The sequence below is a fragment of the Artemia franciscana genome, chromosome 16 (assembly GCF_032884065.1).
Source record: "Artemia franciscana chromosome 16, ASM3288406v1, whole genome shotgun sequence".
In the NCBI taxonomy this organism is placed as follows: Eukaryota; Metazoa; Arthropoda; class Branchiopoda; order Anostraca; family Artemiidae; genus Artemia; species Artemia franciscana.
In genome coordinates, this window is record NC_088878.1 from 10650804 (window position 1) to 10678270 (window position 27467).

Genomic DNA, 27467 nt, shown 5'->3' on the forward strand with positions numbered 1-27467 from the left:
AATCCTCCAGCATTATGATCACTAATATCTTGTCACTACGCTGAAAAACCACACTACATTTATCAATTCAGTTTTGACACCTTGTCTCTGTCCCTCATCTACGCATACTTTTGCAAACCTGGTATTTCAGGGCTTGTTCTTCCATTTCTAAAAGGTAAAACGGGGACTTATTGGTTTTTTATCCACAGCTTTCTAATATTTCTAAATCTTCCAGCCTTCTGGTAACTAATATTTCGTGAGCACGGTTAAAAAGAGCTAAATGTTGTCGTGATTTGTCAATTCAGTTTTCGGTACTTTGCCTCTGTTCCTCATCTACGCGTACTTTTGCAAACCTGGTATTTCAGGGTCTTCTATTTCTAAAAGGTAAAACGGGGACTTGTCGGCTTTTTATCCACAGCTTACTAATATTTATAAATCCTTTAGTCTTCTGGCAGCTAAGTTTTCGTGAGCACGCTTAAAAAAAAACCTAAATGTTTTTTTTGTCAATTCAGTTGTGGCTGCTTTGCCTCAGTTCCTCATCTACACGTACTTTTGCAAACCTGGTATTTTAGGGCTTGCTCGTCTATATCTAAAAGGTAAAACGGGGACTTATCAGCTTTTTATCCATAGCTTTCTAATATTTCTAAATCCTCCAGCATTAAAATAACTAATATCTTGTCACCACGCTGAAAAACCACGGCTTTTTATCCACAGCTTTCTAATATTTCTAAATCCTGTAGCCTTCTGGTAACTAATATTTCGTGAGCACGCTTAAAAAAGACCTAAATGTTGTTGTTATTTGTCAATTCAGTTTTGGCTGCTTTGCCTCTGTTCCTCACCTGCGTGTACTTTTGCAGGACTGCATTCTGTCGCTCGATGACCTTGTTGCTGATTGGTCGGCTTTAAGCGTGCTCACAACTGTACTGGCTCTTCTGGACGCAACTAACAATGTCCGAATAGACAAACTTGCATGTGAATCGTCTGAAGCTTTTAGCAATAATATTGAGCCGCCTATACTAAAGAATAGTTTTGAAACAAGTGAAATGTCTGAATTGTTGCCTGTTGTATCACGAAGTGATAAGATCTTATCTTATTTCTTGTTTATTTTCTTTGTAGTCTCGACTATTTTATTAATCATCTATCCAATTAAGTAGCAACATCGGGTTAAAAAAAAAACTGGTTTAGCTGCTTTATTTCTATGTTTGGGTTCTCACAGCTGCGTTATTTTCTTTTGTTTATTTTTCTTCTTCTATTTCATCATGGCTTTGGTACGTGACTTGGTTCTTGCTTAACGCTTACAGTGAAACTTTGAACTAAGGTCTCTTTTTTTAAGAATGTAGTTTAGTCTAGTTCTTCGGTCATGTATTTTACTTAAAACCATAGTTGCCTATTTAAGGGCTCATTCCTCACTTATCCAATGTAGTCAACATCTGTTTGGAACGATTAGAACCTGTTACTGGTACAAGTTCCTTTTAATTCAACTCTTTTTTTAAGAAAAAGGTTAGCCAGGAATGATGAGGAATGAAATGGAATGATGAAATTGACAGGCGTCCATTCCTGTCAGTGAGGTCTAATGCATCCGCTAAAACATAAATGATAAAGAGGAAAAGAAGAAGAACAATAAAAATCGAAAAAACAGATGTCTCTTGTCATATCTTTTATTTTGTTTTGTGTTTAGATAACAGGATAAATAGGAAAGCTTAGATAGCAGATAAGTTTAGCAATTCAGTTAGCGAATAGTACAGCAACAGATCAGATAACAGATCAGTTTAGCGAATGAGTACAGCAACAGATCAGATAACAGATCAGTTTAGCAAATCAGTTAGCGAATCAGTACAGCAACAGATCAGATAACAGATCAGTTTAGCGAATCACTACAGCAACAGATCAGATAACAGATCAGTTTAGCAAATCAGTTAGCGAATCAGTACAGCAACAGATCAGATAACAGATCAGTTTAGAAAATCAGTTAGCGAATCAATTCTAAAGTTTTCACTTTCTGATAAGTCTATAGTGAATCTTTTAAACTCAAAAGCTGATGTATTTTCAACAACTAAGGTAAGATTGTTCAACGCAGTCTATGAACCATTACGGCTTGTCTAATATGACAATTAGATAGATCACTGTTTAAACGCAGGTTTTATGTTAAAATGCAGCTGTCTGAACCCTGGATGAAAATTTTTAGCCAAGGATTATACTTTCAGGCCATTTTTTCTTTCAAATTTCCTGTAAGTGTTTCTGGGCAGCAATGAAAACTACATTTTATTATTGCTCATGCGAAGACTTGACGAAAAAGTTTTGCGGACATTTCCATAAAATAAATACCTTTTTGGATTTTTTCCTGTCAAGAAAATTGAAAAAAAAGTGCACCCCTCTTTTTATTTTTGAAAAATAAATTAGCCCCCTCACCCATTATAGTTTTGTGAATTGAAGCTGCTGACGCAAATTGACTAAAACTTTTTTTTAAACTTTTTTTTTTTTTGAAAATGTCTTAAAAACTTGCTACATAAAAACTCCTTTTTTTTCTTTTTAGCCCGGCAGCTAATTTGATGTACCTTAACTTTACGTCTTTGCATTGACTGATATTGAATCTGAAGCTTAAAAATTAGGCACTTTAAAATATTGACAAATTCAGATTAAATTCAAATCGAAATTTTAAAAATGGCAGGTAATTGAAGAATATTTAGCAATTTAATTTGATGATGTGAAAATTCAAACATGACTTTGATCTTGTCAAGGAACAATTTGGATTTTAGATGAATACTTTTGATCATTCTATGTTTGACATTTCTGTTTTTTGGCTATCGGTCAGGTCAACATTAAAGATGAGTTTGCTCGGTTCGTCTCATTTTGGAAACATCTTAGAAAATGTAAGCCCCAAAAGGAATTTCTTTTACTCCAGCAGCTTGTTCGATGTGTCTTAACTCTCTTTATTTGTCTCGTTTGACGCTGTGTCTCAAGATTTTTTGAATCTTAGTTTTAACATTTTAACACTTAAACTGAATTAAAATCTAATTTGATGATGAGAAAAATCCTAGGTTGCACTGAAATGTGCTTAGGGTCAACTTAGATGTGGTTCTTTCAATTGTTCTCTGTTTCGACCTTTCTTCTGTTTTGGCTATCAGTCAGGTCAACATTAAAACTGAGTTTGGTCAGTTCGGTCTATTTTGAAAACATCTCAGAAAAGGTGCAACTAAAAACATGAGTTTGTTTTGTACCCCAGCAGCTAATCTGATGTGTGTAATTTTTACTTTATTGTGTCAGTTGATATTGGTTCTGAAACATTGAAGCTTTAATTTGAAATTATAGCAGTGTAAGATATTTTCTATATTAGAAGCGCTACTTTAATCTTAACAATTTGTTTTTTAATTAATTACAAAGAACATGCCAACATTTATTTAATTAAAAGACGAAGAAAATCAATTATATTTGCGGCACATGGTTTGATGATTTAAAAATTGCCATATATTGACTAAATCAAATTTCTTGGATCTATTTGTTATTGTTTAATTTCTTATGGTGAAATAGTTCTTTTGGCTTGATATGGTATTTGCCTTTACTTTAAGTTTTTCCTTTTATTTTTGCTTTGTTCGGGGTAATTTGTTGTATACCGTTCCACCAGTTTAATATGGGGACAAATTACCAAAACCGATAAATTGAGTTGTATACATTTGGCGAGTCAATTGTTCGTACTGAATGGATTCGTCTACTCCACTCTCTCTAAATTCACCAAGTTCAAAAGGGGACTGAGTCAGCTTCCCTGAAAATTAGGGCTTCCTATGAAGGGATTATCATAAAATATATTTTTCATACTTCTTTTTTAGTATCTATTTTTAGTTAATTTGTGCTCTATAGCTATTGCCTCGAGAAAAATTTACATTAAAATTGCTTTGACCTCATTATTAGGTCTATATTTAGTCCAGTTAATTCTATGACAATAACAAAGGCTAATTAGTTCTTCTCCTAATAGTATTTCTCTATCCTTTTGTAGGCATTATTTGTTAAAAGTGGTTGAATGCAAGAACTAAAAGGGTAATTCTAATTGTTTTTATTATTGAATTATTTTATTTGTATCTTGTTTACTTTGCTTTATATGGAAAAAAAATTGCACAGAAAAAAAAGAAGGAAAAGATATCTTGCCTCGTGATATTTCTCTACCGTATAGTTCCGTGTCAGTTTCCATGGTGTTAGTAGACACCTGTATTCTTAATAGATTTGCATTTGAAGGGCTTGAAAAATCTTTGATTTTTTACGTCAGTACATCTGCGTTCTGGCTTTTGTATCTATTGTGTTACTTATAGAAGCATTACAGTTTTAAAATGAAACTGTTAACTTAAGTAACTGCATAGATCCACACAAGCACAAGCCTTAAGGAGGGTTGGTCTAAAACATGAAATCTTTTCACGTTAATATATCTTCGTTCGGAACTTTACACTTAACGTATTATTTATAGCAGCATTACAGTGTTAAAATGAAATTGCTAATCTAAGTAACTGCACAGATCCACATAAGTGAAATCCGTGATAGGGTGTTAAAAACGTTAATTTTTTCATGTCAGTATATCTGCGTTCTGAATTAACGTATTATTTATAGCAGTATTACAGTATTAAAATGAAATTACTAATCGAAGTAACCGTACAGATCAACATAAGTGAAATCCGTGATAGAGGGGAAGGGGGTTAAAAACGGGTATTTATCATGTCAGTATATCTGCGTTCTGAATTAACGTATTATTTATAGCAGCCTTACGGTGTTAAAATGAAATCGCTAATCTAAGTAACTGTACATAGGCACATAATTGAAATTCTTGAGAGGGGGCAGGGTGGTTGAAAACATAAAAAAATTTCATGTCAGTATATATCCGTTCTGAATATTATGCTTACCGTATTATTTATAGCAGTATTTCAGTTGTAAATGAAATTGGTAACTGCACAGTGGCACACAAGCGCAACCCCTTAGGGGAAAAGAAAAAAGTAGGGCAATAATTAATTCCAGTAGGTTCCAACAAGTGCTTTTGTTCGCAATTCTATAATTGCAGTTCCCTATTGAACGTAAAAAAATTATAGAAGTCAAGAACTGGTGAACACTTTTATGCTAATAAATTTGGCGTCAATTATTCTGCTGTTACTAGAATCCCTACTTTTCTTTTTTACTGCTATCTCTTTTTGATCCTATTTAGTGTATATTCTATTCAGTACATACCTATGATAATTAACATTGATAAATATCCTTCAGTATCCGTAACATACCATAATACGTAGCAATAGTTATATCTCGACTTTGAAGTTGCATAAGATCCAGTTAATGGCTAACATTTGTGTGCTCATTTTTTTTATTTACTCTGTGGCATTTTTCTTTCATTTTGTAATTTACTAGTTGCTATCACATACAATTTTGTCCGTCCATGTACTAAATGTATTATATTAATTACCCATTCCATTTCGGTTGACATCTAGTCTGTGCTGTGTTTTTTCTTTCAAAAATAAAATTTTAAAGCCGAATTTTAGTTTACACTGAAGGCGTAGAGGCATTGCTTAGACTAAATAGATGAAAGGGCGTATTCTTGATAGAGAAAAAATTTGGTCACAGAGAAAAACTTCTCTATTAACTCTTTATTTACAGCTTACATTTGTTGAGGCATATTTATTTGATAGGAAATAGGGGAAATTAACTCCTGTTTTCTCTTTATTTACTCTTTAGTTCTTGCAGTTTTTGTTTACCGGCCACATTTGCAGGACCTTGAGTCTCGTCTTGATTGATATCATTTACCCTGCCAGCAGTAGGGCCAGCTATGATTTGACACCCAATCATAGCCTTCGAAGTTTTATAAGTCTGTCAAATCATATTGGCTGTCAAATCATAACCGGCTGTTAAAAATGATCCATTTGCAAAAATTGCTGCTGACAGAGTGAATGATGTTAATCAAGAGGCAGCTTTATTTATTTTTATAGGAGACAGGGGAGATCAATAGCTCTTTATTTGTTGTTCGTTTGTTGTACTGGTCGTATTTTGAGACAAGATGTATATTTGTGTCATGTTCCAAAAATAAATTTTTTTTTCAATATTTCAAAAAACTGAAATATTTCAAAAAACCTATATTTCAAAAAAAAAATTTTTTTCAAAAAACTGGTCATGTTCCAGTTGCCGGCATCTAAAAATATGATTTCAACCTTTAGTAATGTGACTTACAGTTGAATCAAATTAAAAAAAATAATATACATATGTAATATAAAACAGCGGAAAACTTGTATATAAACAAATTTGCCATCTATTTGGTAATCTCAGTAAACCATTTACTGGCAGTAAACTTATACAAAACCCCAAAACTGCCAATAACTAACGATAATTTATTGATCACTTGTGACAAATTAGACTAAAAAAGAGGTTCCTTTTTCAAATAAACGCAAAAAGTAATATTAAAAATTAAAACGAAGATAAGTTATTCTGTACAGGGGGTGGGCTTCCCTCTTCTCCATCCCTATTTTGTGCAAAAGGCTATAGTGCTATAGCGAAAGTATTTATGAGTATATGCGTTCTGGAGCAGTCGCTCTTAAAGCTCCGGGAACAAAGAACCTAGCTTTTGGGTAAAGAGCGTGGGATTTATGCGCCCCCTCCTCATATACAGATCAGTGCTTTTAAGTTATAATGCCGCTCTTTATTTTCATTTGTAAAAAAATTGCTTTTTTCTTTATGCCTGTTATTCTTTTCTGTTCCTTTTTTATACCATACCGACGGGTATCCCAAATTTAAATAGAGCTACTGCCCCCTCAAGCCCTATTCTTCAAACCAATGCTTGACATTTCGCAAAACAGTGTTTCAAAACAAGTTCATTTAGTGCATTTGTTTTTCGGAATAAAGTGTAGACGTAAAGTCCGTAATCAGCTTAACGTTTTCTATTTTAATAATCTACGGACTAAAGACTATGGATTGTCACGTGCATGTGTAAAACAAAGAAATTGTACAATTTGTAGATTGCTGCTTAGGGCTCTCATACATGTTCAATTTCACTGCTTATTTTCCTTCAAGACCGCACCCCTCTCTGGGGAATAAATTTCGTATATTTTCATGTGCAAATAGTTTTTAGAATCATTAGAATCAACTCAAATAGAAAATTTTATTCTTGCATGTACTTTAATTAAAGTTTCGTTTCTGAGAGTTTCGGTTTTTGAGAGTAGCCTACCCTTCACTGACAGTTTTTTACTGCAAACTGTTTGACCGAAGGCTAAATATGAGAGAGGATACTCATCCCTCCTGCAATTCTCGTTTTTAAACTCAGGAATAATATTCGTATAACAATGGTTTTGGAATAAGAACCAATCCTAAAAAAGCACAAATATTTTAGTCCCTCCAGATATTTACCTGGAGAGGGAGGGAGTGAAACACCAAAAATGAATGATAGGATCGTCGTTTCAGTGGTCTTTAAGATGATTTCCTCTAATGATTTTTTTTTTTTTTTGCAAAGATTTACCCCATGAATGCTAGCAGGGAAGCCAGGGGCCAATGCCCCCTTGGCAACAAGCAAACATTAAGAAAAATGCAACTTATTAGTAAAATCAGAAATATGCCAATTTAAATTTTGATAAAACCGAAGTTCCTGATAGCACTGCCCCACCCTCTCCTGAGGAACTCCTGAGGAACATGATCCTTCCACTCTTCCACCATTTGTGCCGACTAGCATAATAATATAATTTTCCACGTTGTATAGAACATTTTTAGCTGCAATAAGAGGAGAGATATCACTATGGAGTACCTTTATTACAAACCTAACCCAGACACATTCCTACGGATGAAGGGGGAATAGAGGTTAATTCTTCCCCCCCCCTAAAAAAACTATATGGGTCTGAATGATCTCTGGGAATTGTGAAAATTAGGGCATATAATGTACTTTCTGAGGCTTGAGGGACCCTCTATCCCGACCTACACAAAGATCAATTGGACTTCCTCGACGATACCTCATGCGTAATTATACATAACTATGCATAGTTTTAGCTAGCCTCAAATGAATCAGCTTAGTTTAAATCAAGCTTTTAAATAATTATTTATTTTAATCGTTTATCTTGTATGGACTAAATTTACTTTCAGGAGCTAATGCCCCACCGCGCGGCACAACTGCCTCCGAAACTGGGAAGCTCAGTATATAATCTTTCGATAATTGTCAATCGATTACCTATCTCAGAATTTTGATTAGATATTTTTTTCTTCTTTTTTGAGGCAAAAATAGTTGTTTCATGCCAAAAAGGTTGAAAAGCCTATTTTTGTCGACACAATCTTTATGCTAAATAAAAAGAGCATCCGAACATTTATTATCCGTTCAATGTAGCTTTCTTACGATTTTCTAGGTTCGACACCATCTTACATGGGAAAAAACATCAAAAAAACGTGGCTCTGTTATTATTCTTGTCGAAAAAAGAAGTAAAATCTTGTATTTTTGTAGTTATGATCTTGAAACCTTTCCAATTGTGTTCTCTGATATGTTGAATTCAATTATCTGTTTTGCTCATGACCACTAGCCCTCTTGGGTGTGTTTTCACACTTTTTTGAAAGGTCGTTGCTCCCAAAAAGGGTCCTTGGTGCCATTTGTAAATACTGCAAAGAGAAGGGTTATTTTACGGAAGGTCGACAGCTTTGTTGGAATTAAAATAAGATTGTTTTAGAAAATCAATATAACCAAAGACAATCAAATTGCCTCTGAGCTTTTCACCAAATGGATCAATATATTGGCTTTCAAAAAGGCAAATAATTTGATTTGAAAAGATTTGATTAAATGATTTTTTTATTTTATTTTTAAATGTTGTTTGAGCTTCCAAAATTTGGTAAAGGTTCTTTTGAAACGCTGTAATTTTTTTCCATTGAAGTTGATTGTTTAGTTTTCATATTTTTTTCTTCTTGATACAAACAGCTGTTGCAAATGTAGACAAAATTTTCAAATGCAAAGGCTCCATTTGTCTTCAAAATGAAAGTCTTCATCCATTTTCAATGAAGTTATGTTCTCTATTGGGGGTAATCCATCAATTGATGATAATTTGATAATCAGATGATGTTAATTGTATACTCCATTGATTATGGTTCTTCAAAATAAGCCATCATGTCTTTGGAATTCCATTTTGTTTTTTATTTATGATAAAGAAAATTGAAAGTAGTTAGATATAACTAAAAATCACGTACGACTACTATTAATTACGACTAACTATTAATTCCATTCGTAATTTGTCGAGTAGAACGTAGTTCAACTTTCTAGCGTAAAATTTATGATTGATCAATCAGAACAGTAATTAAAGGTGTCGTAACTTTTTGAAACAAGTAAAGGTGGAAGTCCTGACAGTTTTTAAACAATTCGTGGTAATGAATTGTGTAAGAGAGAAGTGATGTGGCTCAATAGTAACTAAAACATCAGAATAATCGATTTTGATGCTTATCCAAAATATATAATTAATCAAGTTTAATGTTGCTTGTCAAAAGTTACGAGCCTGAGAAAATTTGCCCAATTTTCGGAAAAGGAAGAAAACACCACAAAAAATTAAGTGATCTTAATGGAAATCACACCATCAGATTCATCATATCAGAGAACTAGACTGTAAAGATTTCAAGCTCCTATTTACAAAAATGTGGAATTTTGCGATTTTGCTAGAGGAAAGATCCCGAATGTGTTTTTTTTTCTTTTTTTTATGGCACTTGGTATTAACCAAGTGACATATAGCAATCGCAAAATCTGTCGGTCTGTCTGTCGGTCCCGGTTTGCTACTTTAGGCACTTCCAGGTAAGCTAGGACGATTAAATTTGGCAAGTGTATCAGGGACCGGACCAGATTAAATTAGAAATAGTCGTTTTCCCGATTTGACCATCTGGGGGGGGAATGGGGGGCCGGTTAATTCGGAAAAAATAGAAAAAATGAAGTTTTTTTTAACTTATGAGCGGGTGATGGGATCTCAACGAAATTTGATTTTTAGAAGAATATCGTGTCTTAGAGCTCTTAGTTTAAATCCCGACCGGATCTGGTGACATTGGGGGGGATTTGGGAGGGGGAAACCTAAAACTTGGAAAACACTTAGAGTGAAGGGATCGGGATAAAACTTGGTGGGAAAAATAAACACAAGTCCTAGATACATGATTGACATAAACGGAACGGATCCGCTCTTTTTGGGGTAGTTGGGGAGGGGTTATTTCTGAAAAATTAGAAAAAATGAGGTATTTTTAACTTACGAACGGGTGATCGGATCTCAATGAAATTTGATATTTAGAAGGATATCGTGTCTCAGAGCTCTTATAGAGCTCTCAGAACCTAAAATCATGGAAAACGCTTAGATTGGAGGGATCGGGATAAAACTTGGTGGGAAAAATAAGCAGAAGTCTTACATACGTGATTTACATAATTGGAACGGATCCGCTCTATTGGGGGGGGGGGGGGTTAATTCTGAAAAATAAGAAAAAATTACGTATTTTTAACTTACGAAGGAGTGATCGGATCTTCATGAAACTTCATATTTAGAAGGACCTCGTAACTCAGATCTCTTATTTTAAATCTCAACCGGATCAAGCGTAATTGGGGGGGGGGCAGTTGGGGGGGATCAGAAATCTTAGAAAACACTTAAAGCGGTGAGATCAGGATGAAACTGGATGGGAAGAATAGAAACCTGTATAAGATACGTGACTGACATAACCGGACCGGATCGGCTCTCTTTGGTGGAATTTTGAAAATTGAGGTATTTGTAACTTACGAAAGGGTGACCAGATCTTAATGAAATTTGATATTTAGAAGGATCTTGTGCTTTAAAGTTCTTATTTTAAATTCCGACCAGATCCTGTGACATTGGGGGGAGTTGGAGGGGAAAACCGGAATTCTTGGAAAACGTGAAAATTGGGGTATTTTTATCTTACGAATAGATAATCGGATCTTTACGAAATTTGATTTTTAGAAGGAATTCATGTCTCAGAGCTCTTATTTCAAATACCGACCAGATCTTTTGACATTGGGGGGAGTTGGAGGGGGAAATCTGGGGAAAACACTTGGAGTGGAGGAATCGGGATGAAGCTTTGTGGATAGAATAAACAAATGTCCTTGATACGTGATTGACAGAATCGTACTGGATTCGTTCTCTTTGGAGGAGTTGGGGGAGGGGTTCAGTGATTTGGCGAGTTTGGTGCTTCTGGACGTGCTAGGACGATGAAATTTGGTAGGCGTGTCAGGGAGCTGCACAATTTGACTTGATAAAGTCGTTTTCCCAGATTCGACCATCTGGGGGGCTAAAGGGAGAGGAAAAATTAGAAAAAATTAGGTATTTATAACTTACGAGTGGGTGATCGGATCTTAATGAATTTTGATATTTAGAAGGACATCGTGACTCAGAGCTCTTATTTTAAATCCTGACCGGCATTAAGCCTCTTATTTTCCTTTTTAAATCAATCTATTGATTCATAGAATTTTGTTAGAGCTCATACCGTATGATCTCTTGGCTCTTAGCTCTTCTCGCCTCGTCACGAGTGTCATATGAGCTCTTAGCTCTTGTTTTAGGGGTGATCTTATGAAACCAATGATCCTAGGAATTCAGAAGAGATCATTTGATCGGAAATCAAAAGTTATAATGCCCTTTTTAAGTGACCAAAATATAGGTGGGCTGCTAGCCTTCCTCCCTCTCACGCCTCTTTTTTCCCGAAGTCGACTGATAAAGATGCAGAAAAGGCCATTTTGTTTAGCGTAGTCTAAAAGTCTAATAACTGTCTTTAAGGATGACTTAACCCCCCACCAGCCTCCGGCTATTTTTTGTTCCAATTATTTAAGAATGACTCCTGAAACACAAGGGCTTTTTGATTAGAATAATAACCTTTGTCCAAAAAAAAACTCCCTCTCACGCCTCTTTTTCCCCAAAGTCGACTGATAAAGATGTTGAGATAGCCATTTTGTTGAGCATAGTCTAGAAGTGTAATAACTTTCTTTAAGGATGACTTGACCCCCCACCTGCCCCTGGGGAAGGGCTGCAAGCTATGAACTTTGGCCATTGTTTACATATAGTATTGGCTATTATGAAGGATACAGATTTTTGTTCCAATTATTTAAGAACGACTCCTGAAACACAAGGGCTGTTTGATTAGAATAATAACATTTGTCCAAAAAAACTTTAGTGTAATGAGCAAGGTATTGAGGAGGAACCCCCCCCCCTCATATAACGTAGTGATTTCTGTTCGTTCTACGAAAAAGCTTCTTTTTTTATTTAAACTTTGTGACACGAGATGAACATGGCAAGAGATATATACTCCCCCACCCATCCTGAAAAAAAGATCCTGGATACGCTCTTGGCCATAATGTTAGTAAATCCCATTTGGGAACAGATTAGCGTTGATATTGCATTGAATTAGCATTGATCCTATACATTTTGAAGGCATCCGACACAGTGGACTATGTGATTCTTATGAAAAAGTTGGACAACTGTTAGAGGAAATGCTCTTAAGATTAATTCATCATATTTGAGTCACCGATCTATGTATGTGCAACTGAATGATATGAAATCAAGTGATTACCATGCTCGTTGCGGTGTTCCCCAGGGGCTCCCTCTCGACCCTCTTTTCTTCTCAAAATATATTAATGGCATCCATCTAGCAATCTGTGATTTGACAAAGAATGTTGGAAATGGAGACGAAACGAATAAACCTTGGAAATCTCTTGCACTGTTTACTGATGATGTTTTTCAGCTGCGGAGCGCACCGAAACTCAGCTTTTAGTGATACTGAGTAATAATATGGAAAAAGTGGAGAAATAACTAAGGCCAAATAAGCTGAAAGTAAATCACAGTAAATCATCTTTCGTTGTCTGGGACAGATAACCTTTATATTACCCCTGGTTGCAAGAGCTTACAGTAGGAGGCTCGACAATAAGACGTCAGAAGTCAGTGAAATATCTAGGTGTGATAATTGATGAAACGGAGTTTTCAGAGCATGTACAGTGTATATCGTCGAAAGAAGCAAAGAATATAGGTATAATAAGATAGCTAAAGCATCAGTTTCTGGAGAAGGTTTTGTGTCTTTTATATTTTTCATTAGTCCATCCTTGTTTACTATACCTTGTTTCTTTTTGGTCTGGAACATTTTATGTTCATCTGAAATCATTGCGTCTTCTCCAGAATTCATATGTGCTTACTATTTATGGAGTTGATAGACTTGCCTCAGTTACAAATATTTATCCGCGAATCCATATTTACCGTTTTCAAGGTTGTGCTTTTTTTTATAAGCTTCAACTAATGTATAATAATATTAATGATATTGCTTCAATGTGTCTTCGTCATATGCTTGAGACAGCTGCTGATGTCTATAGGCATCTAACGAGACAGTTTGGTATGTATAGAAGGCCGATTAGAGTGTTTGCGAGGTCACCTTTCTCTGCTCGTCATATTCTTCCAGTGCTGTGGTCTCAGATGCCTTCTTCTATTAGGGATATTGTCGAAAGGTCTGGCTTCCATGAGTAGTTGAGACACCATTGCCTATAGGCTTATGAATTGTAATTTATTCTCTCTTCTCAAGTAGTTCTGTATGTTTAATATGTTTTATATATATTTTTTGTTTTGCTGTGAAATGGGAACCCAAATCCACTGATGCAAGTTTTTTTGGAATGGCAATACAAGCCCAGATTACTGGGCTTCATGCTTTTTTGTTGATTTTTTTGTAAATAAATTGTTTCTCCATTGAAAAAAAAGATACGAGCCCTTCAAACCTTTTTTTGTCTTTTAATTTTTCGCTTTTGTCGTAAAATTGTGATATTAATATCGGAAAAGATATATCCCATCCTTAAATCTTGGAAAGTGTACAGGTGTGGCTTGGGGCGTAAGAGTTGGAAGGTTCAAAAATGAAGTTTTTCAGCGTTCATACGTATTGAATATTATTTTTCCTTTTAAGTCGCGCAAAATAATGGGACAAACATAAGAAAATTCAACATACTTTTGAATTTAGCCTACATTCTACATTAAAATCAATAGTCCTATTCAGAAATCATTCTCGAACCATTCAATTATGGTAACCAGTTTTGTTCTGCATTAACAAGACAGCAGTGTTGCATTCCTAGTTATTTATGCAAAGTTGTAAATTTGTTTTTTATTTTCCTGCTTTCCGCTCCTGTCAACTTCAAAAACAAATTTATTCGTTTTGTATTTTCCTTTCCAGAATGGTTAACATATAAAAGGTGCTAGAAAACAAATTATTGGTCATCAAAGTAATAAATTATATTTGGCTGAATAAGGGCTCTGTCGAAAATAATTTATTTTGAATAGTTTTCTCGCGCTATATTTTCCTGGATTACAAAAATGTTTTAAATCATGTTTGATCTGAAGTTCGCTCCCATAGCTTGAAAAGCAGGGTGACAATCTTTAAAGAAAGGGGAAAAGCTCGTCAAGAACATTACTTAACAGGAACTCCTTTTAGCCCGTATATTATACTTGTGTGTTCGGACATGATTGACCTGATAATGATGTCTCTAACCGAATTTGTAATTATTGGGGGAATACTGGTGATAGTATTACTTAGGCGACACCTATGTTTACTGATGACGGATCGCTGCACCGTTATATCCAAGAGGAGGGTAGTGTTTCTGCGTACCTTGAACCAGTATGTATGGTAGGAAATTCTGATTGCGTGTAAAAAATGGATCTTGTAAGGGATATTTTATTTCTTTAAGGGTTCTTAAATTTATGTTATCTGCTATATTTACTATTTTTGTTGGTTTAATTAACGAATGTTTAAAATTAGGTCGTTTTTTTTTTCAGATTGTTTAAACTGTGTAAATTTGATCCCGCTGTTCAAAAGAGGGGACAAGAATTATTTTACTCATTATTAGCCTATTTCACTTTTACTAGTTATTTCAAGGATAATCCAAGAGCTTATTAATAATAGGATTTTGATATTTCTGGAAGACAAGAGTTTATTTTTATTTCAAATTAAATTGGTTTTGGAAAGTACAGGCTGTTTTACTGCTTTCTTCTTTTGTTAATGGTGCTTTGGATAAGGGAATGAAGGCTGCTTCTGCATTTCTAGATAGAAGTAAATGTGGTTAAATTGGTCCTGATATTCTAACTTAGAAAGTTTTAATTGTGGAATTTGGGGGGTTTCTTTTTTTTTATTTGGTTAAATATTTCTTATGATTGTTAAGTTAATTTCTGTTTGTTTGTGGTTGCGTTTATTGTTTAATTGTAATTTTTGGTCGTTTTGAGTTTCAATTATTATGAAAATTTATTTCTGCTGGTCTTAAAATTAATATGGATTTTTAATTTTTTTTTGAAAAATCTGTTTTTCGGGAAGTTTTTTTTTATCAGTATGGATAAATGCCTTTGTATTTAGTTCTTTTTTGTATATATTTTACTAGATAAATTTGGTAATCCCCCTAATGTCTCGAGATGCTATAATTTTTCTATGATATTCTAAGATTATCGTATTATTTCCCTGTATTTACCGTTGCGAGATGCCTCCCCCCCCCAAAAAAAAAGGAAATTAACAACTGTACTCACTGGCAAAACTTTATTCTTAAATTATATCTACGTACGGTTTCAACCATTATTTGTTAGTTTTAAATATTTTGAAAAAATAAACGGTTGTCTAATAATTATAATAATACGGAGAATTGTAATTAAATTCCACCAAAGTCAGTAATTATGACAAAACTCCACTTGTTGCAAAAGGAGCAAGAGCCAGGAAAAAAGAAATAAAGATCCTCTTTCATTCCTTCATATAAGAAAATTAAACCCGTGTTTACTTTATTACCTTAGGTTTCTTTGACGTTGCTTTTAATGCAGGGAAATCATCTTGAACCAAGGTCAAATGAAAACCTTTAAGGGTAATTATTTTAAACTTCTTCTCTAGTTCTAAGGATGGTAAACATAAAATTGAAGTAATATCTTTGTTATTATATAAAAAAATTGGAAGTAAGATCTTTCGAAAACCATGTTTTCCACACATTTTACGTTTCGCAGTATATGTTAACTGAAAAAGCCGTATCTATAGGATAAATGTAGATTTGGCTTGAACCTGTTTTGTCTCTGTCATACCTAAAGGTCATACCTGATACTTTCAAACTTTGGGATGATTTCCAACAATATTTTCCATATTATAGTATCAGGTCATACCTGATACTTTCAAACTTTGAGATGATTGTCAAAAATATTTTGCTAAGCTGTTCTCAAAGGGGCCCTTGGTAGATCAGGAATATCTAAGTATCATTGAACATACACTACCCTGCTAATCCTTCCTTTGAGACCAGCTTAACAAGATGAGAACAGTTATCGTTCTTTGCTATTATATCATAGGTGGTAATAAGTCAGTTACGGCCTTTGGGCTTTATATAGAATAAATATTTCTAAAATCTTAAAGATAAGTTTGTGATGTCTTAGGATTCATGTGGGCAGAATGAACTTGGCTATTTCGACAATTAGTAAGAAACTCTCTCAACTAACGACAACAAATCAGAAAATGAGAACCTTGCGGCATTTTTTCAATTAAATAACGTTTGGAAGTCTTGCAAGTGCTCTCTGAAGTTAAGACAGGAAGGAATCTCAAGGAATCTTCCTATACATCCCATGTTAGACATTTGGAGTTTGCCTGACGTTCCTGAATTAGTGATTTCGGCGGTTTTTATTTCAATAGAAATAAAAAAAAAAATCTGGTGAATATTTTCATCTAATCAAATCTTAAAGCCGACAATTATTTTTTTTTATAATTCCAAAATAATTATAAAACCTGTTTCGGGTTTGCATTGTAGATAACCCACAACTGTTGTTGTGGAGTATCAAAAAATAGAGCAAAAAAAAAATAGAGCAAAAAATATTCTATTCGACAATGTGAAACTTATTTCTATAATATATACTTACTGGCTGCAGTCCCTTCAAATACTTTACATATTTGTGTTCCGATGTCAAAAATTGCCCTCAAAAGACTAGACGCAGCTGTTATCGGAGCACTTGAGAATGCATAAATTAGACCAAGGGACTAACCACTATGATTGTCCAGGAGTGATTCAGTCAAGTATTAATTAGTTGTAACCTGTTTAAACAGAGTCTACATAATAAGTTGCGTGTGCCGGTTAATAAATAAATACATATATATATATATATATATATATATATATATATATATATATATATATATATATATATATATATATATATATATATATATATATATATATATATATATATATATATATATATACAAACTTATATTGTATAAATAATTACAAGAAGAATTGCTAAGGATAGCCTGCGCCTAATCGTAATTTTGACTGAACACCTTAAGTTCAACCTTCTTATGCTGGTTTAGTTGAAGCGACGAAGAAAACTGATACCTTTGTATTTGACCGAGTCGCCGCCTAAGAAAAAGAATTGAGTAGGGAGTAAAATGCTTGGACTTCGGCTAGACCTTAAAACCGTGCCTTCAACAGCACGTTCACTTATGAATGCAAATCCTAGAGCCTGTGTAGATCTTTAGAGAAAATGTTACTTGAATATGAGAACAATTGCCTGCTGAGAATACTTTGGATTAGTTGGGGTGATAGAGTACCTAACAACCAGGCTGGGTTTCTCATCAAGCAGTCTAGAATAACTGACGACGTTTTATTTAAAAAGTGTTGGGACTGGGACTGTATGACTCGAATAAGATAAGGATGACTTCCCCTTGAAGTTAGATGCTCGACCCTTCTGACCTTCGGAATAGTGGCAGACAACGGATCGCTATTGGTCGTTCCTTTGAGGTTGAGGCAAAAGTTTTACAGTCATCCCTTAGTAGCTGTGGCTTCTGGCTCAGGATTGTCCAACACAGAGGTTAACCATTGCTGCCTTATACGCCACTAGACGTCGGGGGATCAAGTCTAATTGAGTAATTCATGAGAACCCCGAAATGATGAAGTCCTATTCGTTTGAACTTTGTCTTACAAATTATGTGCATCCTGGTGTGTCTGATGAAACTGCGGTAACATTTGTTTTGTATTGAAACCAATATAACCAAGACATAAGGGAGACTTTGCCTCGTCAACCAAATTTACTATGAAACTTCTTTTCAAAGATCTTATATTACCTAATACCAGCAAACTTATTTTGTGAAATCTGATATGACTTAGATTTTTGTTTGGCAAAATGTAAATACTTTTGACTATTTCGAAAGCCCATGAAAACTCAAGAAACGATGATAGGCTATTCATTCGAGTCTTATCTGTCATAATATATGCATGCTGGTATAGTGACATAAGGTATATTCTGCCCACAGAAAAAAAAGCATGGGAAAAAGAGGATGTGGGGTGGGGTATCTGCAGGTTTCATATCTCTAGCCAAGAAATACGAAAGGTTTCGAGTGGCAGCCCAGTTTGCTCTGAAACTCCTGCCCAAAGACATCATATTAACCGGATCCCAGTACAATTATATTAACAGTCTAGGGAGGTATCCCCAAAGCAGAATGTAATGCATTTGTCTATCTTGACAACAATGAAAACATATGAAATGATAGTATGCTTCTCATCTAAGCCTTGTCTTTAAAAGCATGTGCATATTGTGGGGCAATAGTATAAGATAAATTCTGCCCACAAAGAAAAGATGTACAGGAAATAACAGATAGAACTGCGGTATCATTCGGTTTGTATCACAAATTCCAGCCAAGGCATTGCATCGTCACCCAGTTTGCTCCTGAATTCCTATCCTAATACTTTATTTGTGACATACGGTGTGTCCTGCCTACAAAGAAAAGGCACATAGAATTCGCGTTAAAATTTAGTTTATGATGTTTACAGTATTCTAAGGTCTATGGTCCTGTCGTAGAAGCTGGAATATCAATCCCGGGTAATCTGTCCAAGAATGTTTGATCATACACATGAGGAAAATATTAGCACTACAACTAAAAAAAAAAAAAAAAAAAAAAAAAAAAAAAAAAAAAAAAAAAAAAAAAAAAAAAAAAAAAAAAAAAAAAAAAAAAAAAAAAAAAAACTGAGACACTAGAGAAATTTATTGACCAATGTATATTTAAAGACGTTTTTAGCCTATTATCTGATTAGTCAAAAACAGGATTAGTTGAAAACAGCTATCTAAAGTCTCCCTCTGTTTTGGGATTGGCGAAGAAAAATTAATAGAACTTCCAGGAAAAATTATTTCAAGAAAGATTCTTCTTGAGGAACTAATTCTGGCCTAGATACATTGACATTAGTTTAAATAACGTTGAAACTTTTTAATCTGAAAATTCATATTTTACATTGTTTTGACCAACTCTATTGATAACGTAGGAAAATTGAAATTGTTTAACATTCTAAAAGCGATCCCAAAATTTGTGTCATAGATGCTTCTCAACGTAGAAGGACTTTGAAAAAAGGACGCAGAACAAAAAGAAAACAACTTTTAATCAGATTAATGATTTTCAAAAAGAGGACCCAGCCATATACCTTAATGTAGAATAATAACGATCAAGACCACACTGCCTTTCCGTCACAGGAAAATTTGTTTAAATCTTAAATGAATGTATGTTCTGGTAGGTCTCCCTTGAAGTAATTAATCTGGAACTACTTATTTTTTTAATTTTAGTTCTAAATATTGTATTTTAATTAAGTCTTATTTTACTAGTCCTGGGTGAACTCACTGGGAGTAATGTTTCTGGGACTATTCTGATTTTTTAATTTTATTTTTAACCATCACATATTTTTTTCTTGTTTTGTTTATATCAATGCTTTGCTAAGGACGGTCCTAGGATATACAACCAAATATACATTTAAGGTTTAAAAAAATTTCACCGTCTTAGGTAAATTCTCTATTGTTTTACATGTTGTTGTCTATATATAGAATAATGTGGTTTATTTTTAGAAACTGTTTAAACTTAACAAATAGTTTGATCAATATATACGTTTTTCAATATTAGTGAAAATGGGCCGAGCTACTTCTAAACCGTGGCCTGTCAAACAACATCAACTGGCCTTATAGTGGTAGGCTAATTATAATAATTATATTTTATTTCAAACCTTTTAAGTCTTACAAAGGAAAAGGTACGTAGTTAACTAAAATGACAGCGAACATACATAAGAACAAAATCAGTAAGTTCGAATTTACTCGAGAAAACAGCAATTTAACTATACCCATAGTTGTCAAAATAAAGAAACCAACCTTTTTATGGAATTGTCAAACGGTAGTATATAATTAAGAGAAGTTGATGTTAAAATAGACAGAAGTTGCCCCAACCTCCAAATGTGATCCCTGGTTGAACGAAAGTTTTCTGCGCGTAAATAGAACATGTCAAAACCATAATCCCCAGAGTCGCGTATGGGATAAGTATCTGCATCCCCGGTTTATTACTTAAGTTTTCGATGATGTTACTCAATATTGGTTGACAGTTACGCCCCCATGGCGATTATAGCATATAAATAGTAGGCAAGTGGAATTTAAAGTTGACTTCTGAAAATGTTTAATATTTGCTTTGTTTTCTTTTAGAGCCGTATTTGTTCAATAGAGGATATACTCGATCGGAGGGACCTACCGAAGATTTCTAGTACCGTCACATCATTATTGGTGCATCATCCTAGAGTACTTAGTCATGTGTGATATTTACGCTCGTTTCAGAAGTCGTTTATTTAGTGAATGTTTGTGGAAAAAGTCAGACAAGAAGCTACTAAATCAAATTCTTCAAGCTTTTTGACCGTGTTTCAGTTGGACAAGAATAACTCAAGTAAAACATAGGTTTTCTTTCTGGCACAGAGGATCAGTTATATAGACCGAGTCTTAGTCTGAATATTTCTATTTTACTCACTCTAATACTACCTCTTTATTATACTCCCGAGATTTTGGACATGATTTTCCATTTGTGTAGACCTCCTAGAACCGCATACAACTTTAAGAGGATAGGTGATATTTACTGTCTTTGACTAGAACTAAGTATATGTTGATTTACCTCAAGAGTTAACCATGATTGTTATTTTGAGTGAAAAATGACCAGAAAAACTATTCCTGTTTTTAGGGAAACAAATCCTTCGATATTAGGAATTTTATTTGGAATGGATCAAATTTTGGGGGAAGACTGGGATTTTCGACAAGAAAGATTTTGATCGGATTCTTAAAACCCTATTATGCATCTTACACAGCTTGGGTTTTACTTACAAATTTTTTTTTGTTTGACTAGGAAGGGTCAAATTGGTCTTACAAGCATTATTACAATACAAGCATACCTACAAATTGGTACCTAATTTGGTGGTCCTACAGGAAAATATTAAATTCTAAAGAATCTCCATCTTTATGTTTTACTATGAAATTGTGGCAGTCAAAAGAACTTGTACCCCTTTAGAGTATTCATATCTGTAATTTCTGACATAATTCTTGCCATTTTATGCCAATGAGTAATTTTGCTTATTGAATAAATTCAATAACACCATTTTTGAAGATAAATAATGTGCTGAAACGCGGTTGTTTAAAGATAATAAGTAAACAAAATTAAAGACTTTTCCAACATACCGAATAATCGTAACACTGGGTTAGGTCGACAAGGTTTTAATATGTTATTAAGGGTGTTATGTAAATTGTTTGTTGTTTCGTAAACATATCCCTAGATATATGTTATTAAACTTAGATTATGACTCTTAGAACAAATTACCGTTTAGGGTGTCATTTTGTGTAATCGTAGAGGATTTATATTAAGGCAGGAATTTGGGAGAACCTTCAGGCCTTTGCCTCTTCTTCAAAAAATCGGGGTTTTGCGCGATTTACTATGTTTTATGTTTTCTAATAATTTACCTATTTTTTTGTTTTTTTCGACTTTTATGCTTTATCTACTTAAATAGTAGTTTCTCCAATTACTGAAATAAAAATATTGCTTTGAGTATCTTATAGCCAACAACTTCTGACATTATCACATGTTTCTGGATTGATCCTTTTTTAGCTCCGTCAATTTTCTTTTTACATTGTTCGTTTTTTACATATTATATTGTTCCTGAAGCTCGTTGCTCTGTGGATTGTTCATTTGATTATTCTTAATATTCATATATTGACTTCACATTTTTACCTTCATCTCCCATTTGCCACACCATATCTAGACACGACCCTGTCTTGACATATCAATATCCAGGCGGTTTTAATTCACATTTAAAAATCAGTGCTTGGTTCCAAATGTCAAAGTTAAGCATTCCGTTCTAGACTCTAGAATATATTTTTTTTTTCTAGAGTCTAGAAAAAGTCTTTGATTCCAAATTTTACCAATCATGAAGCTTTATCACTGTCTATAATTGGTCCCTAAGAGTGGCATTTTTGTTGACTTGGTTACATTTAAGGGTGTTCACGTGGATGTCTGTCTGGAATTTCGTGGCCCATCAAGTGTACTCCCTTGAAACATATTTGGGGTATGGAATTCTTGTTTGACCTGCATGTGAACAGCGTGTAGCCTTGCAAAATCAGTAAATTCGCACTGAATAACGATCAGTCGTCGAAAAGTTAAAATCACCTGTATGCGTATTTTGTCACTTTTGGTCTTTGACGTTATCAATTTTAAAAGAATAAGACGAGCCGAGTATGTTAACTTAGCTTAAATTTTATATTATAATTACAATTAACAAAATTAAATCTAACATGTAATGTAAAAATCTAAATATCTAATGTGGCCCTGTTTTTTTTATTAAGATTTTTGAATTTTAGCTTTATTTTACTTTCTGATATTTCTTTATTTCAATTGTTTGGGATATGTCTATTTCTACCGTCTAGATGTCCGCTTTTTCTGCCTCTTCATTCTCTTTATAGACGTCTAGTTATAAAAAAAGGTCATATTATAATATGAATTATACAGTCATGTCGTAATTCAAAAGCATAAAATTAATGCTAAAGTCCATGTCTGTTTCTGTCTTCCAGTAGAGATAATATGTGTTGTCTTCCAGTGGAGATAGTACATATTTTGAAAAAAAAACCTGGAAGTCTCACTTTCTTCTATTTATCAAATCAATTTCCTCAATTAGAAAGCATCAATTCAACTATAACCCCTGGACTGCCAATTGACGAAAATTTGGCGAGGGGAGCAGAGATTTTTCTTCAGTTTATTTTAATGCAGAAAAAAAATTGAATTATTGGAGGGAGGTAAGTTAAACAGGTATTTACCAATTCATTTGTGAGCCATATCCAAGTCTCTCAACATATTTAATTTTCAATTTTACTTTTCTCTTTCTTTGTTTGCTAATTTTTCATGTTTAAATCGCAACCACAATGATTTGTGTTTTTAACCCAAAGAGAAGATGTTTCTTGCATTGGGATTTTTTTGAGAAACCAAGCACGTAGGAATAATGGGCAAGCCTGATGTAAACAGTAAAAAAAGAAGTTCTTGTAGTTATTACTAAAATAACATAAAAATTCATTAACGCACAAAAAAGTTTACTTTTTATTCACACTTGGGAAAACGCGTTTATCAACTGCAAGACACCATTATAATGTCTTTTTTTTCAGTGTTTAAATCAGGTAAAAATACTTAATTTTCATCCATCGTTTTCTTCTAAATTAGGATTTTACAAACAGTGGCGTCGAATCACAATAATTTTTGACAAGGGGGAAGAACAAAATATATGTTTCAATATCTAGGGAGGAGGGGTAAATATGTCGTTTTTCAATTTTTTTTAATGAAAACACCAAAAAGGTATTTTTTATGTGAAGATGCCCCAAAAAGGTCTATTTTTTTATTCTATAGAAGGCAAAGTAGCCACAGGCCCCTTGTCCCTCCTTACTCCCAGTTGATGCCACAACTTAAAAAAAAATATTGCAAAACTCTCCATAAAAGTTACTTGTAGATTTTGTAGATTTTGTAGATTTTAAAGTGGCTACAAAGTGGAATTGTTGTCAACAGTGTTTTTTTTTGCTTTAAAGTCAGCACTTTTCTGTTCAGTTCTACTTTTTATATATTTAAGACTTTTGTTTGATTGTTGTTTTGTTAACTGCGTTTTGATCCTCCTTTTCCTCTTCCTAATGCTTCTGAGGTAGTTATAACATAACTACCTCAGTGCAGATACTGGTTGGAGAGGAGAGCGTTGCATATGTTTCAGTATACTATTTTTCTCTGCTATTGTCTTTTCCACTGACCTTAAACTCGTTTATTTACCAGAACATGTTCTCATGATTTTTTATTTTGCCCTGTGACAACGCAATGGGCGGAACTATGATAATGACCATAGCTAATACTTGTTATAATGTTATACTTTCTAAAAAATCAGGTTTTTCTTTTTTATGCTTCTTTATGCTTTCAAGGTTCTCCGAGAACTACAAGGTGAGAAGTAGTATCTATTTCTCTCCATCGTTCTGTTTTACTCTGCATTCCCTCATTAATATTTAGTGAGATGTTGTCCCTGGTCAGATGAAAACTATCTGTTGAGAAAAAAACAAACAAAAAAAAACATAATTTTAGCACTGTATTTCTATTAAGTGTCAGCAAAATAATTTCTCCAAATGCCTCGTTTCAACTGAAAAACATGTTCATCTGTGAATTGCATTTGAAAGAAATACAATGTTAGAAAACATCAAATTTTATCCAATAATAATACAAAAAAAAAATTCAAAAAAAAAATTATATCCCAAAATTATATACCTTTAGTTTTCTGTGCGAATGAGTAACTTATACAAACAAATCTAAAACTTCTTTGAGGAGTTGGAGGAAAATCTTTGAAAAAAAATTTTTTTTTAGAACTGAATTGAAGGATGCTTCCAAATTTCAACGTGTTTTTGTAAAACCTTCCTCGATATTTTTTTTGCTGTATTTTGGTGCTTAATTCTAGTTATGTGTGAATCAATTCAATGATTAATATTTCTATAACTAGATCGTAAAAACAGATTAAATTATAAGTAAAAAAAAAGAATATATATAAAAAGAAGAGAACAATGTAAGATGTTGAATTTTTTCCGTATTAACTACACCTTTAGTATTTATTGATATAATGTCATTGGATGAACTGTGTCTTTGGTCGACTGCAATTAATTTTCGTTTACATCAAACATCTATTGTGGCTCTCTTTTTTTTATTAAGATTTTTGAATTTCAGCTTTATTTTATTTTCTGATATTTGTTTATTTCAATTATTTCGAATATTTCTATTTCTACCGTCTAGATGTTCGCTGTATCTGCCTCTTCATTCTCTTTATAGAAGTTTAGTTTTAAAAAAAGGTCATATATAATATGAATTTTATGCTCGTGTAATAATTCAAACTTAAAATAGACAGGAATTCCTGTGTCGAATAAATTAAACCAAAAATGAATAGAAACTAAACTGAGTAACCGTATCAAACATGGAGATAACAGATCCTACTATGCATTAATAGGTAAATCTTCATTAAAAACAACATAATAAAAAAAAATATAATAACAAAAATAAAAACTTCATAATACATTATGACAAAAGCCTAATACAAAAAAAAATAAATAAAAAAAAATAGAAGTTTAGTTAACTATGAAAAGTACACATTGCACGGTTTTCTGTCTTTACGGATAGAATTTTAAGATAATCATTTACCTTTTTTTTATTTTTGTATCATTATCGTTTGTATCATATGTATCATTTTCTGTTTGTCACTGAGAATAACAGTCAGTTAATTAAAAAACCCGATTGAGAAGCTAAGACTAACCATTTTTAGTCAAAGTTAAAAATAAACTTTGCTATCTCTGATTTGCATCAATTCTTGTATGCCATTTTTTAGTGATGTTATCCGATCTTTCCAATTCTGTTACTCGATCTTTTCGCTTGTAATGGGTCGGCTAAAGGGAATGCTCTTGCGTTTTGACGCACGTGGCAACTGATACGGGCCCAGTCTGTAAGTCAAATTTTTCTTACACTTTTTGTGTATCTCTGGAGACATTGGATGAAAATACCCTAAAATTTAATTAGTGATCCTTAATGGAGATCAAAAGCGTCATTTTATTTATCAAGATTAGTGGTTGTGGATCGGCAGGATGGCGAGGTTTTTCATAGCGTTTATTCTTTTTTTTATATGTTTAGGAATAGAGTACTTAATGCTTATAAAATTTTAGTACCAATATGACGTTTTATTATGACGTTTTAATTTTAAGTACCAATATGACGTTATACCAATATGACGTTATACCAATATGACGTTATACCAATATGACGTTATACCAATATGACGTTAGTGCTCTTAGAATATGGGAGATTTATCGTTGATGTTTTGCAGTTTGTTAATGTTTTTTGTATCTTGTTTTTTATTTTGGAAGTGATCCTTATTTTCCAATTTTTATAGCCTAGGCATGTGCGGGGAGAGGCTGTGGGGTCTTTGATTCATATCCTTCTGAAATTCGAATATTATTTTTTTTATTATAATTTTCTACAGAATTTCCTTTTTGTTATATTTTTGATTTTGCCCCTCCTCAAAATAAATCCTTGCGTATGTGTCTGAAGAGACGCTAAATTATTCTGCCAAGAATAAGTTGAATTAATTATGAACTGAGCTGTCCTGAACAAAACGTATTTACGAGGACTTGGTGCCGTTGAAAATCTTTCTTTCGAAATCAAAATTGGAAGTTGCCATTTCAATACTTTTAATACCATTATCAGACTTTTATAATTTTCCATTTAGCTCCTAAGAAAAAAGAAATAACCAATCAGTAAAATCGTCTGATTGATTGTGTAAGCTGAAAACGCCTTGATAATTTCAATTTTTGATGGAACCAAAACGGTTCTGTACCTCCTTCAAACTTTCTTTTGCACTCGACTAGACTTTTTAACCTTTGTTAATGAATTTGTTAAAAGCTGGATAAATATATTAATGTAATTTTATCACTTCTGACATGGTGACTAAAAGCCGTCTTCTAAGATGTTCTCAAAGAGAAGATCGACTGGGTAATGTAGGAGGATGAAAGTGTGATTGACCATACAGTGCTCTAGTGATTTTCTCTCTGAGTTAACAGCTTAGCTAACAGTTTTCGGCGACTATTTACGAAGTTTAAAAATGTCAGACGCGGCATTTAGGTGTGATTGCGACACTATGGGTTTTAGGACTGTGAACCAAACTGAGATTGTTAACACGGCCTTAATTATTGGTTTTTGGGCTGGTTTTAGTTTTTAGTAAGTTTAGTGTAACCTCTTTACATGCCAGTTTTATCAAGTCAATAATGTGGAAGGTATGTTGTTGGTTTGGTTGTTGTTATTAGAATCGTCTGGTTGCAAAACATCCGGACCTTTTCATGTTTAAGTAAGATAAATAATTCGTTGAACTGAAATGAGTTACCCCCTCAAAAAGTGATGTCTACTCCCAAAATGATGTTTCAGGGTCAAGTGTGGGTGTAAGTGCATTTTGATACGAGTTGAAAAAAATAGTTTATTTGAATTGAGATTGACCAAAGCTCATTTTTATTATAATTATATATTATGAAATTATTTAATTATAAGCTTGATGTTATAACAACCATTAGTTAATTTTTTCAGATAAAATTATGAATTGTTCTTTGACCGCAGCATTTTTTTTTCTTTTGAGTACTAAACGTCGTAAACTGAAGTGCTAAAGTGAATACTAAATGTCCAAACTGATAATGCTA

The 27467-nt window shown here is 33.4% G+C and overlaps 1 protein-coding gene across 2 annotated transcripts in view; it reads left to right on the forward strand.

Annotated features, from left to right (window-relative positions):
• LOC136037060 (DISP complex protein LRCH3-like) overlaps window positions 1–23258 on the forward strand; it is a 120132-nt gene extending 96874 nt beyond the window's left edge. Inside the window, exon 14 of one of the 2 annotated variants that reach the window (XM_065719495.1) lies at window positions 837–2293. In XM_065719495.1, the coding sequence (XP_065575567.1) occupies window positions 837–1133 (297 nt within the window). In that variant the 3' untranslated portion in view covers window positions 1134–2293. Of the gene's footprint in view, window positions 1–836; window positions 2294–20402 lie in introns of those variants that run through there. The other variant, XM_065719496.1, reaches the window with a different exon arrangement.
• Window positions 23259–27467: the final 4209 nt, after the last annotated feature.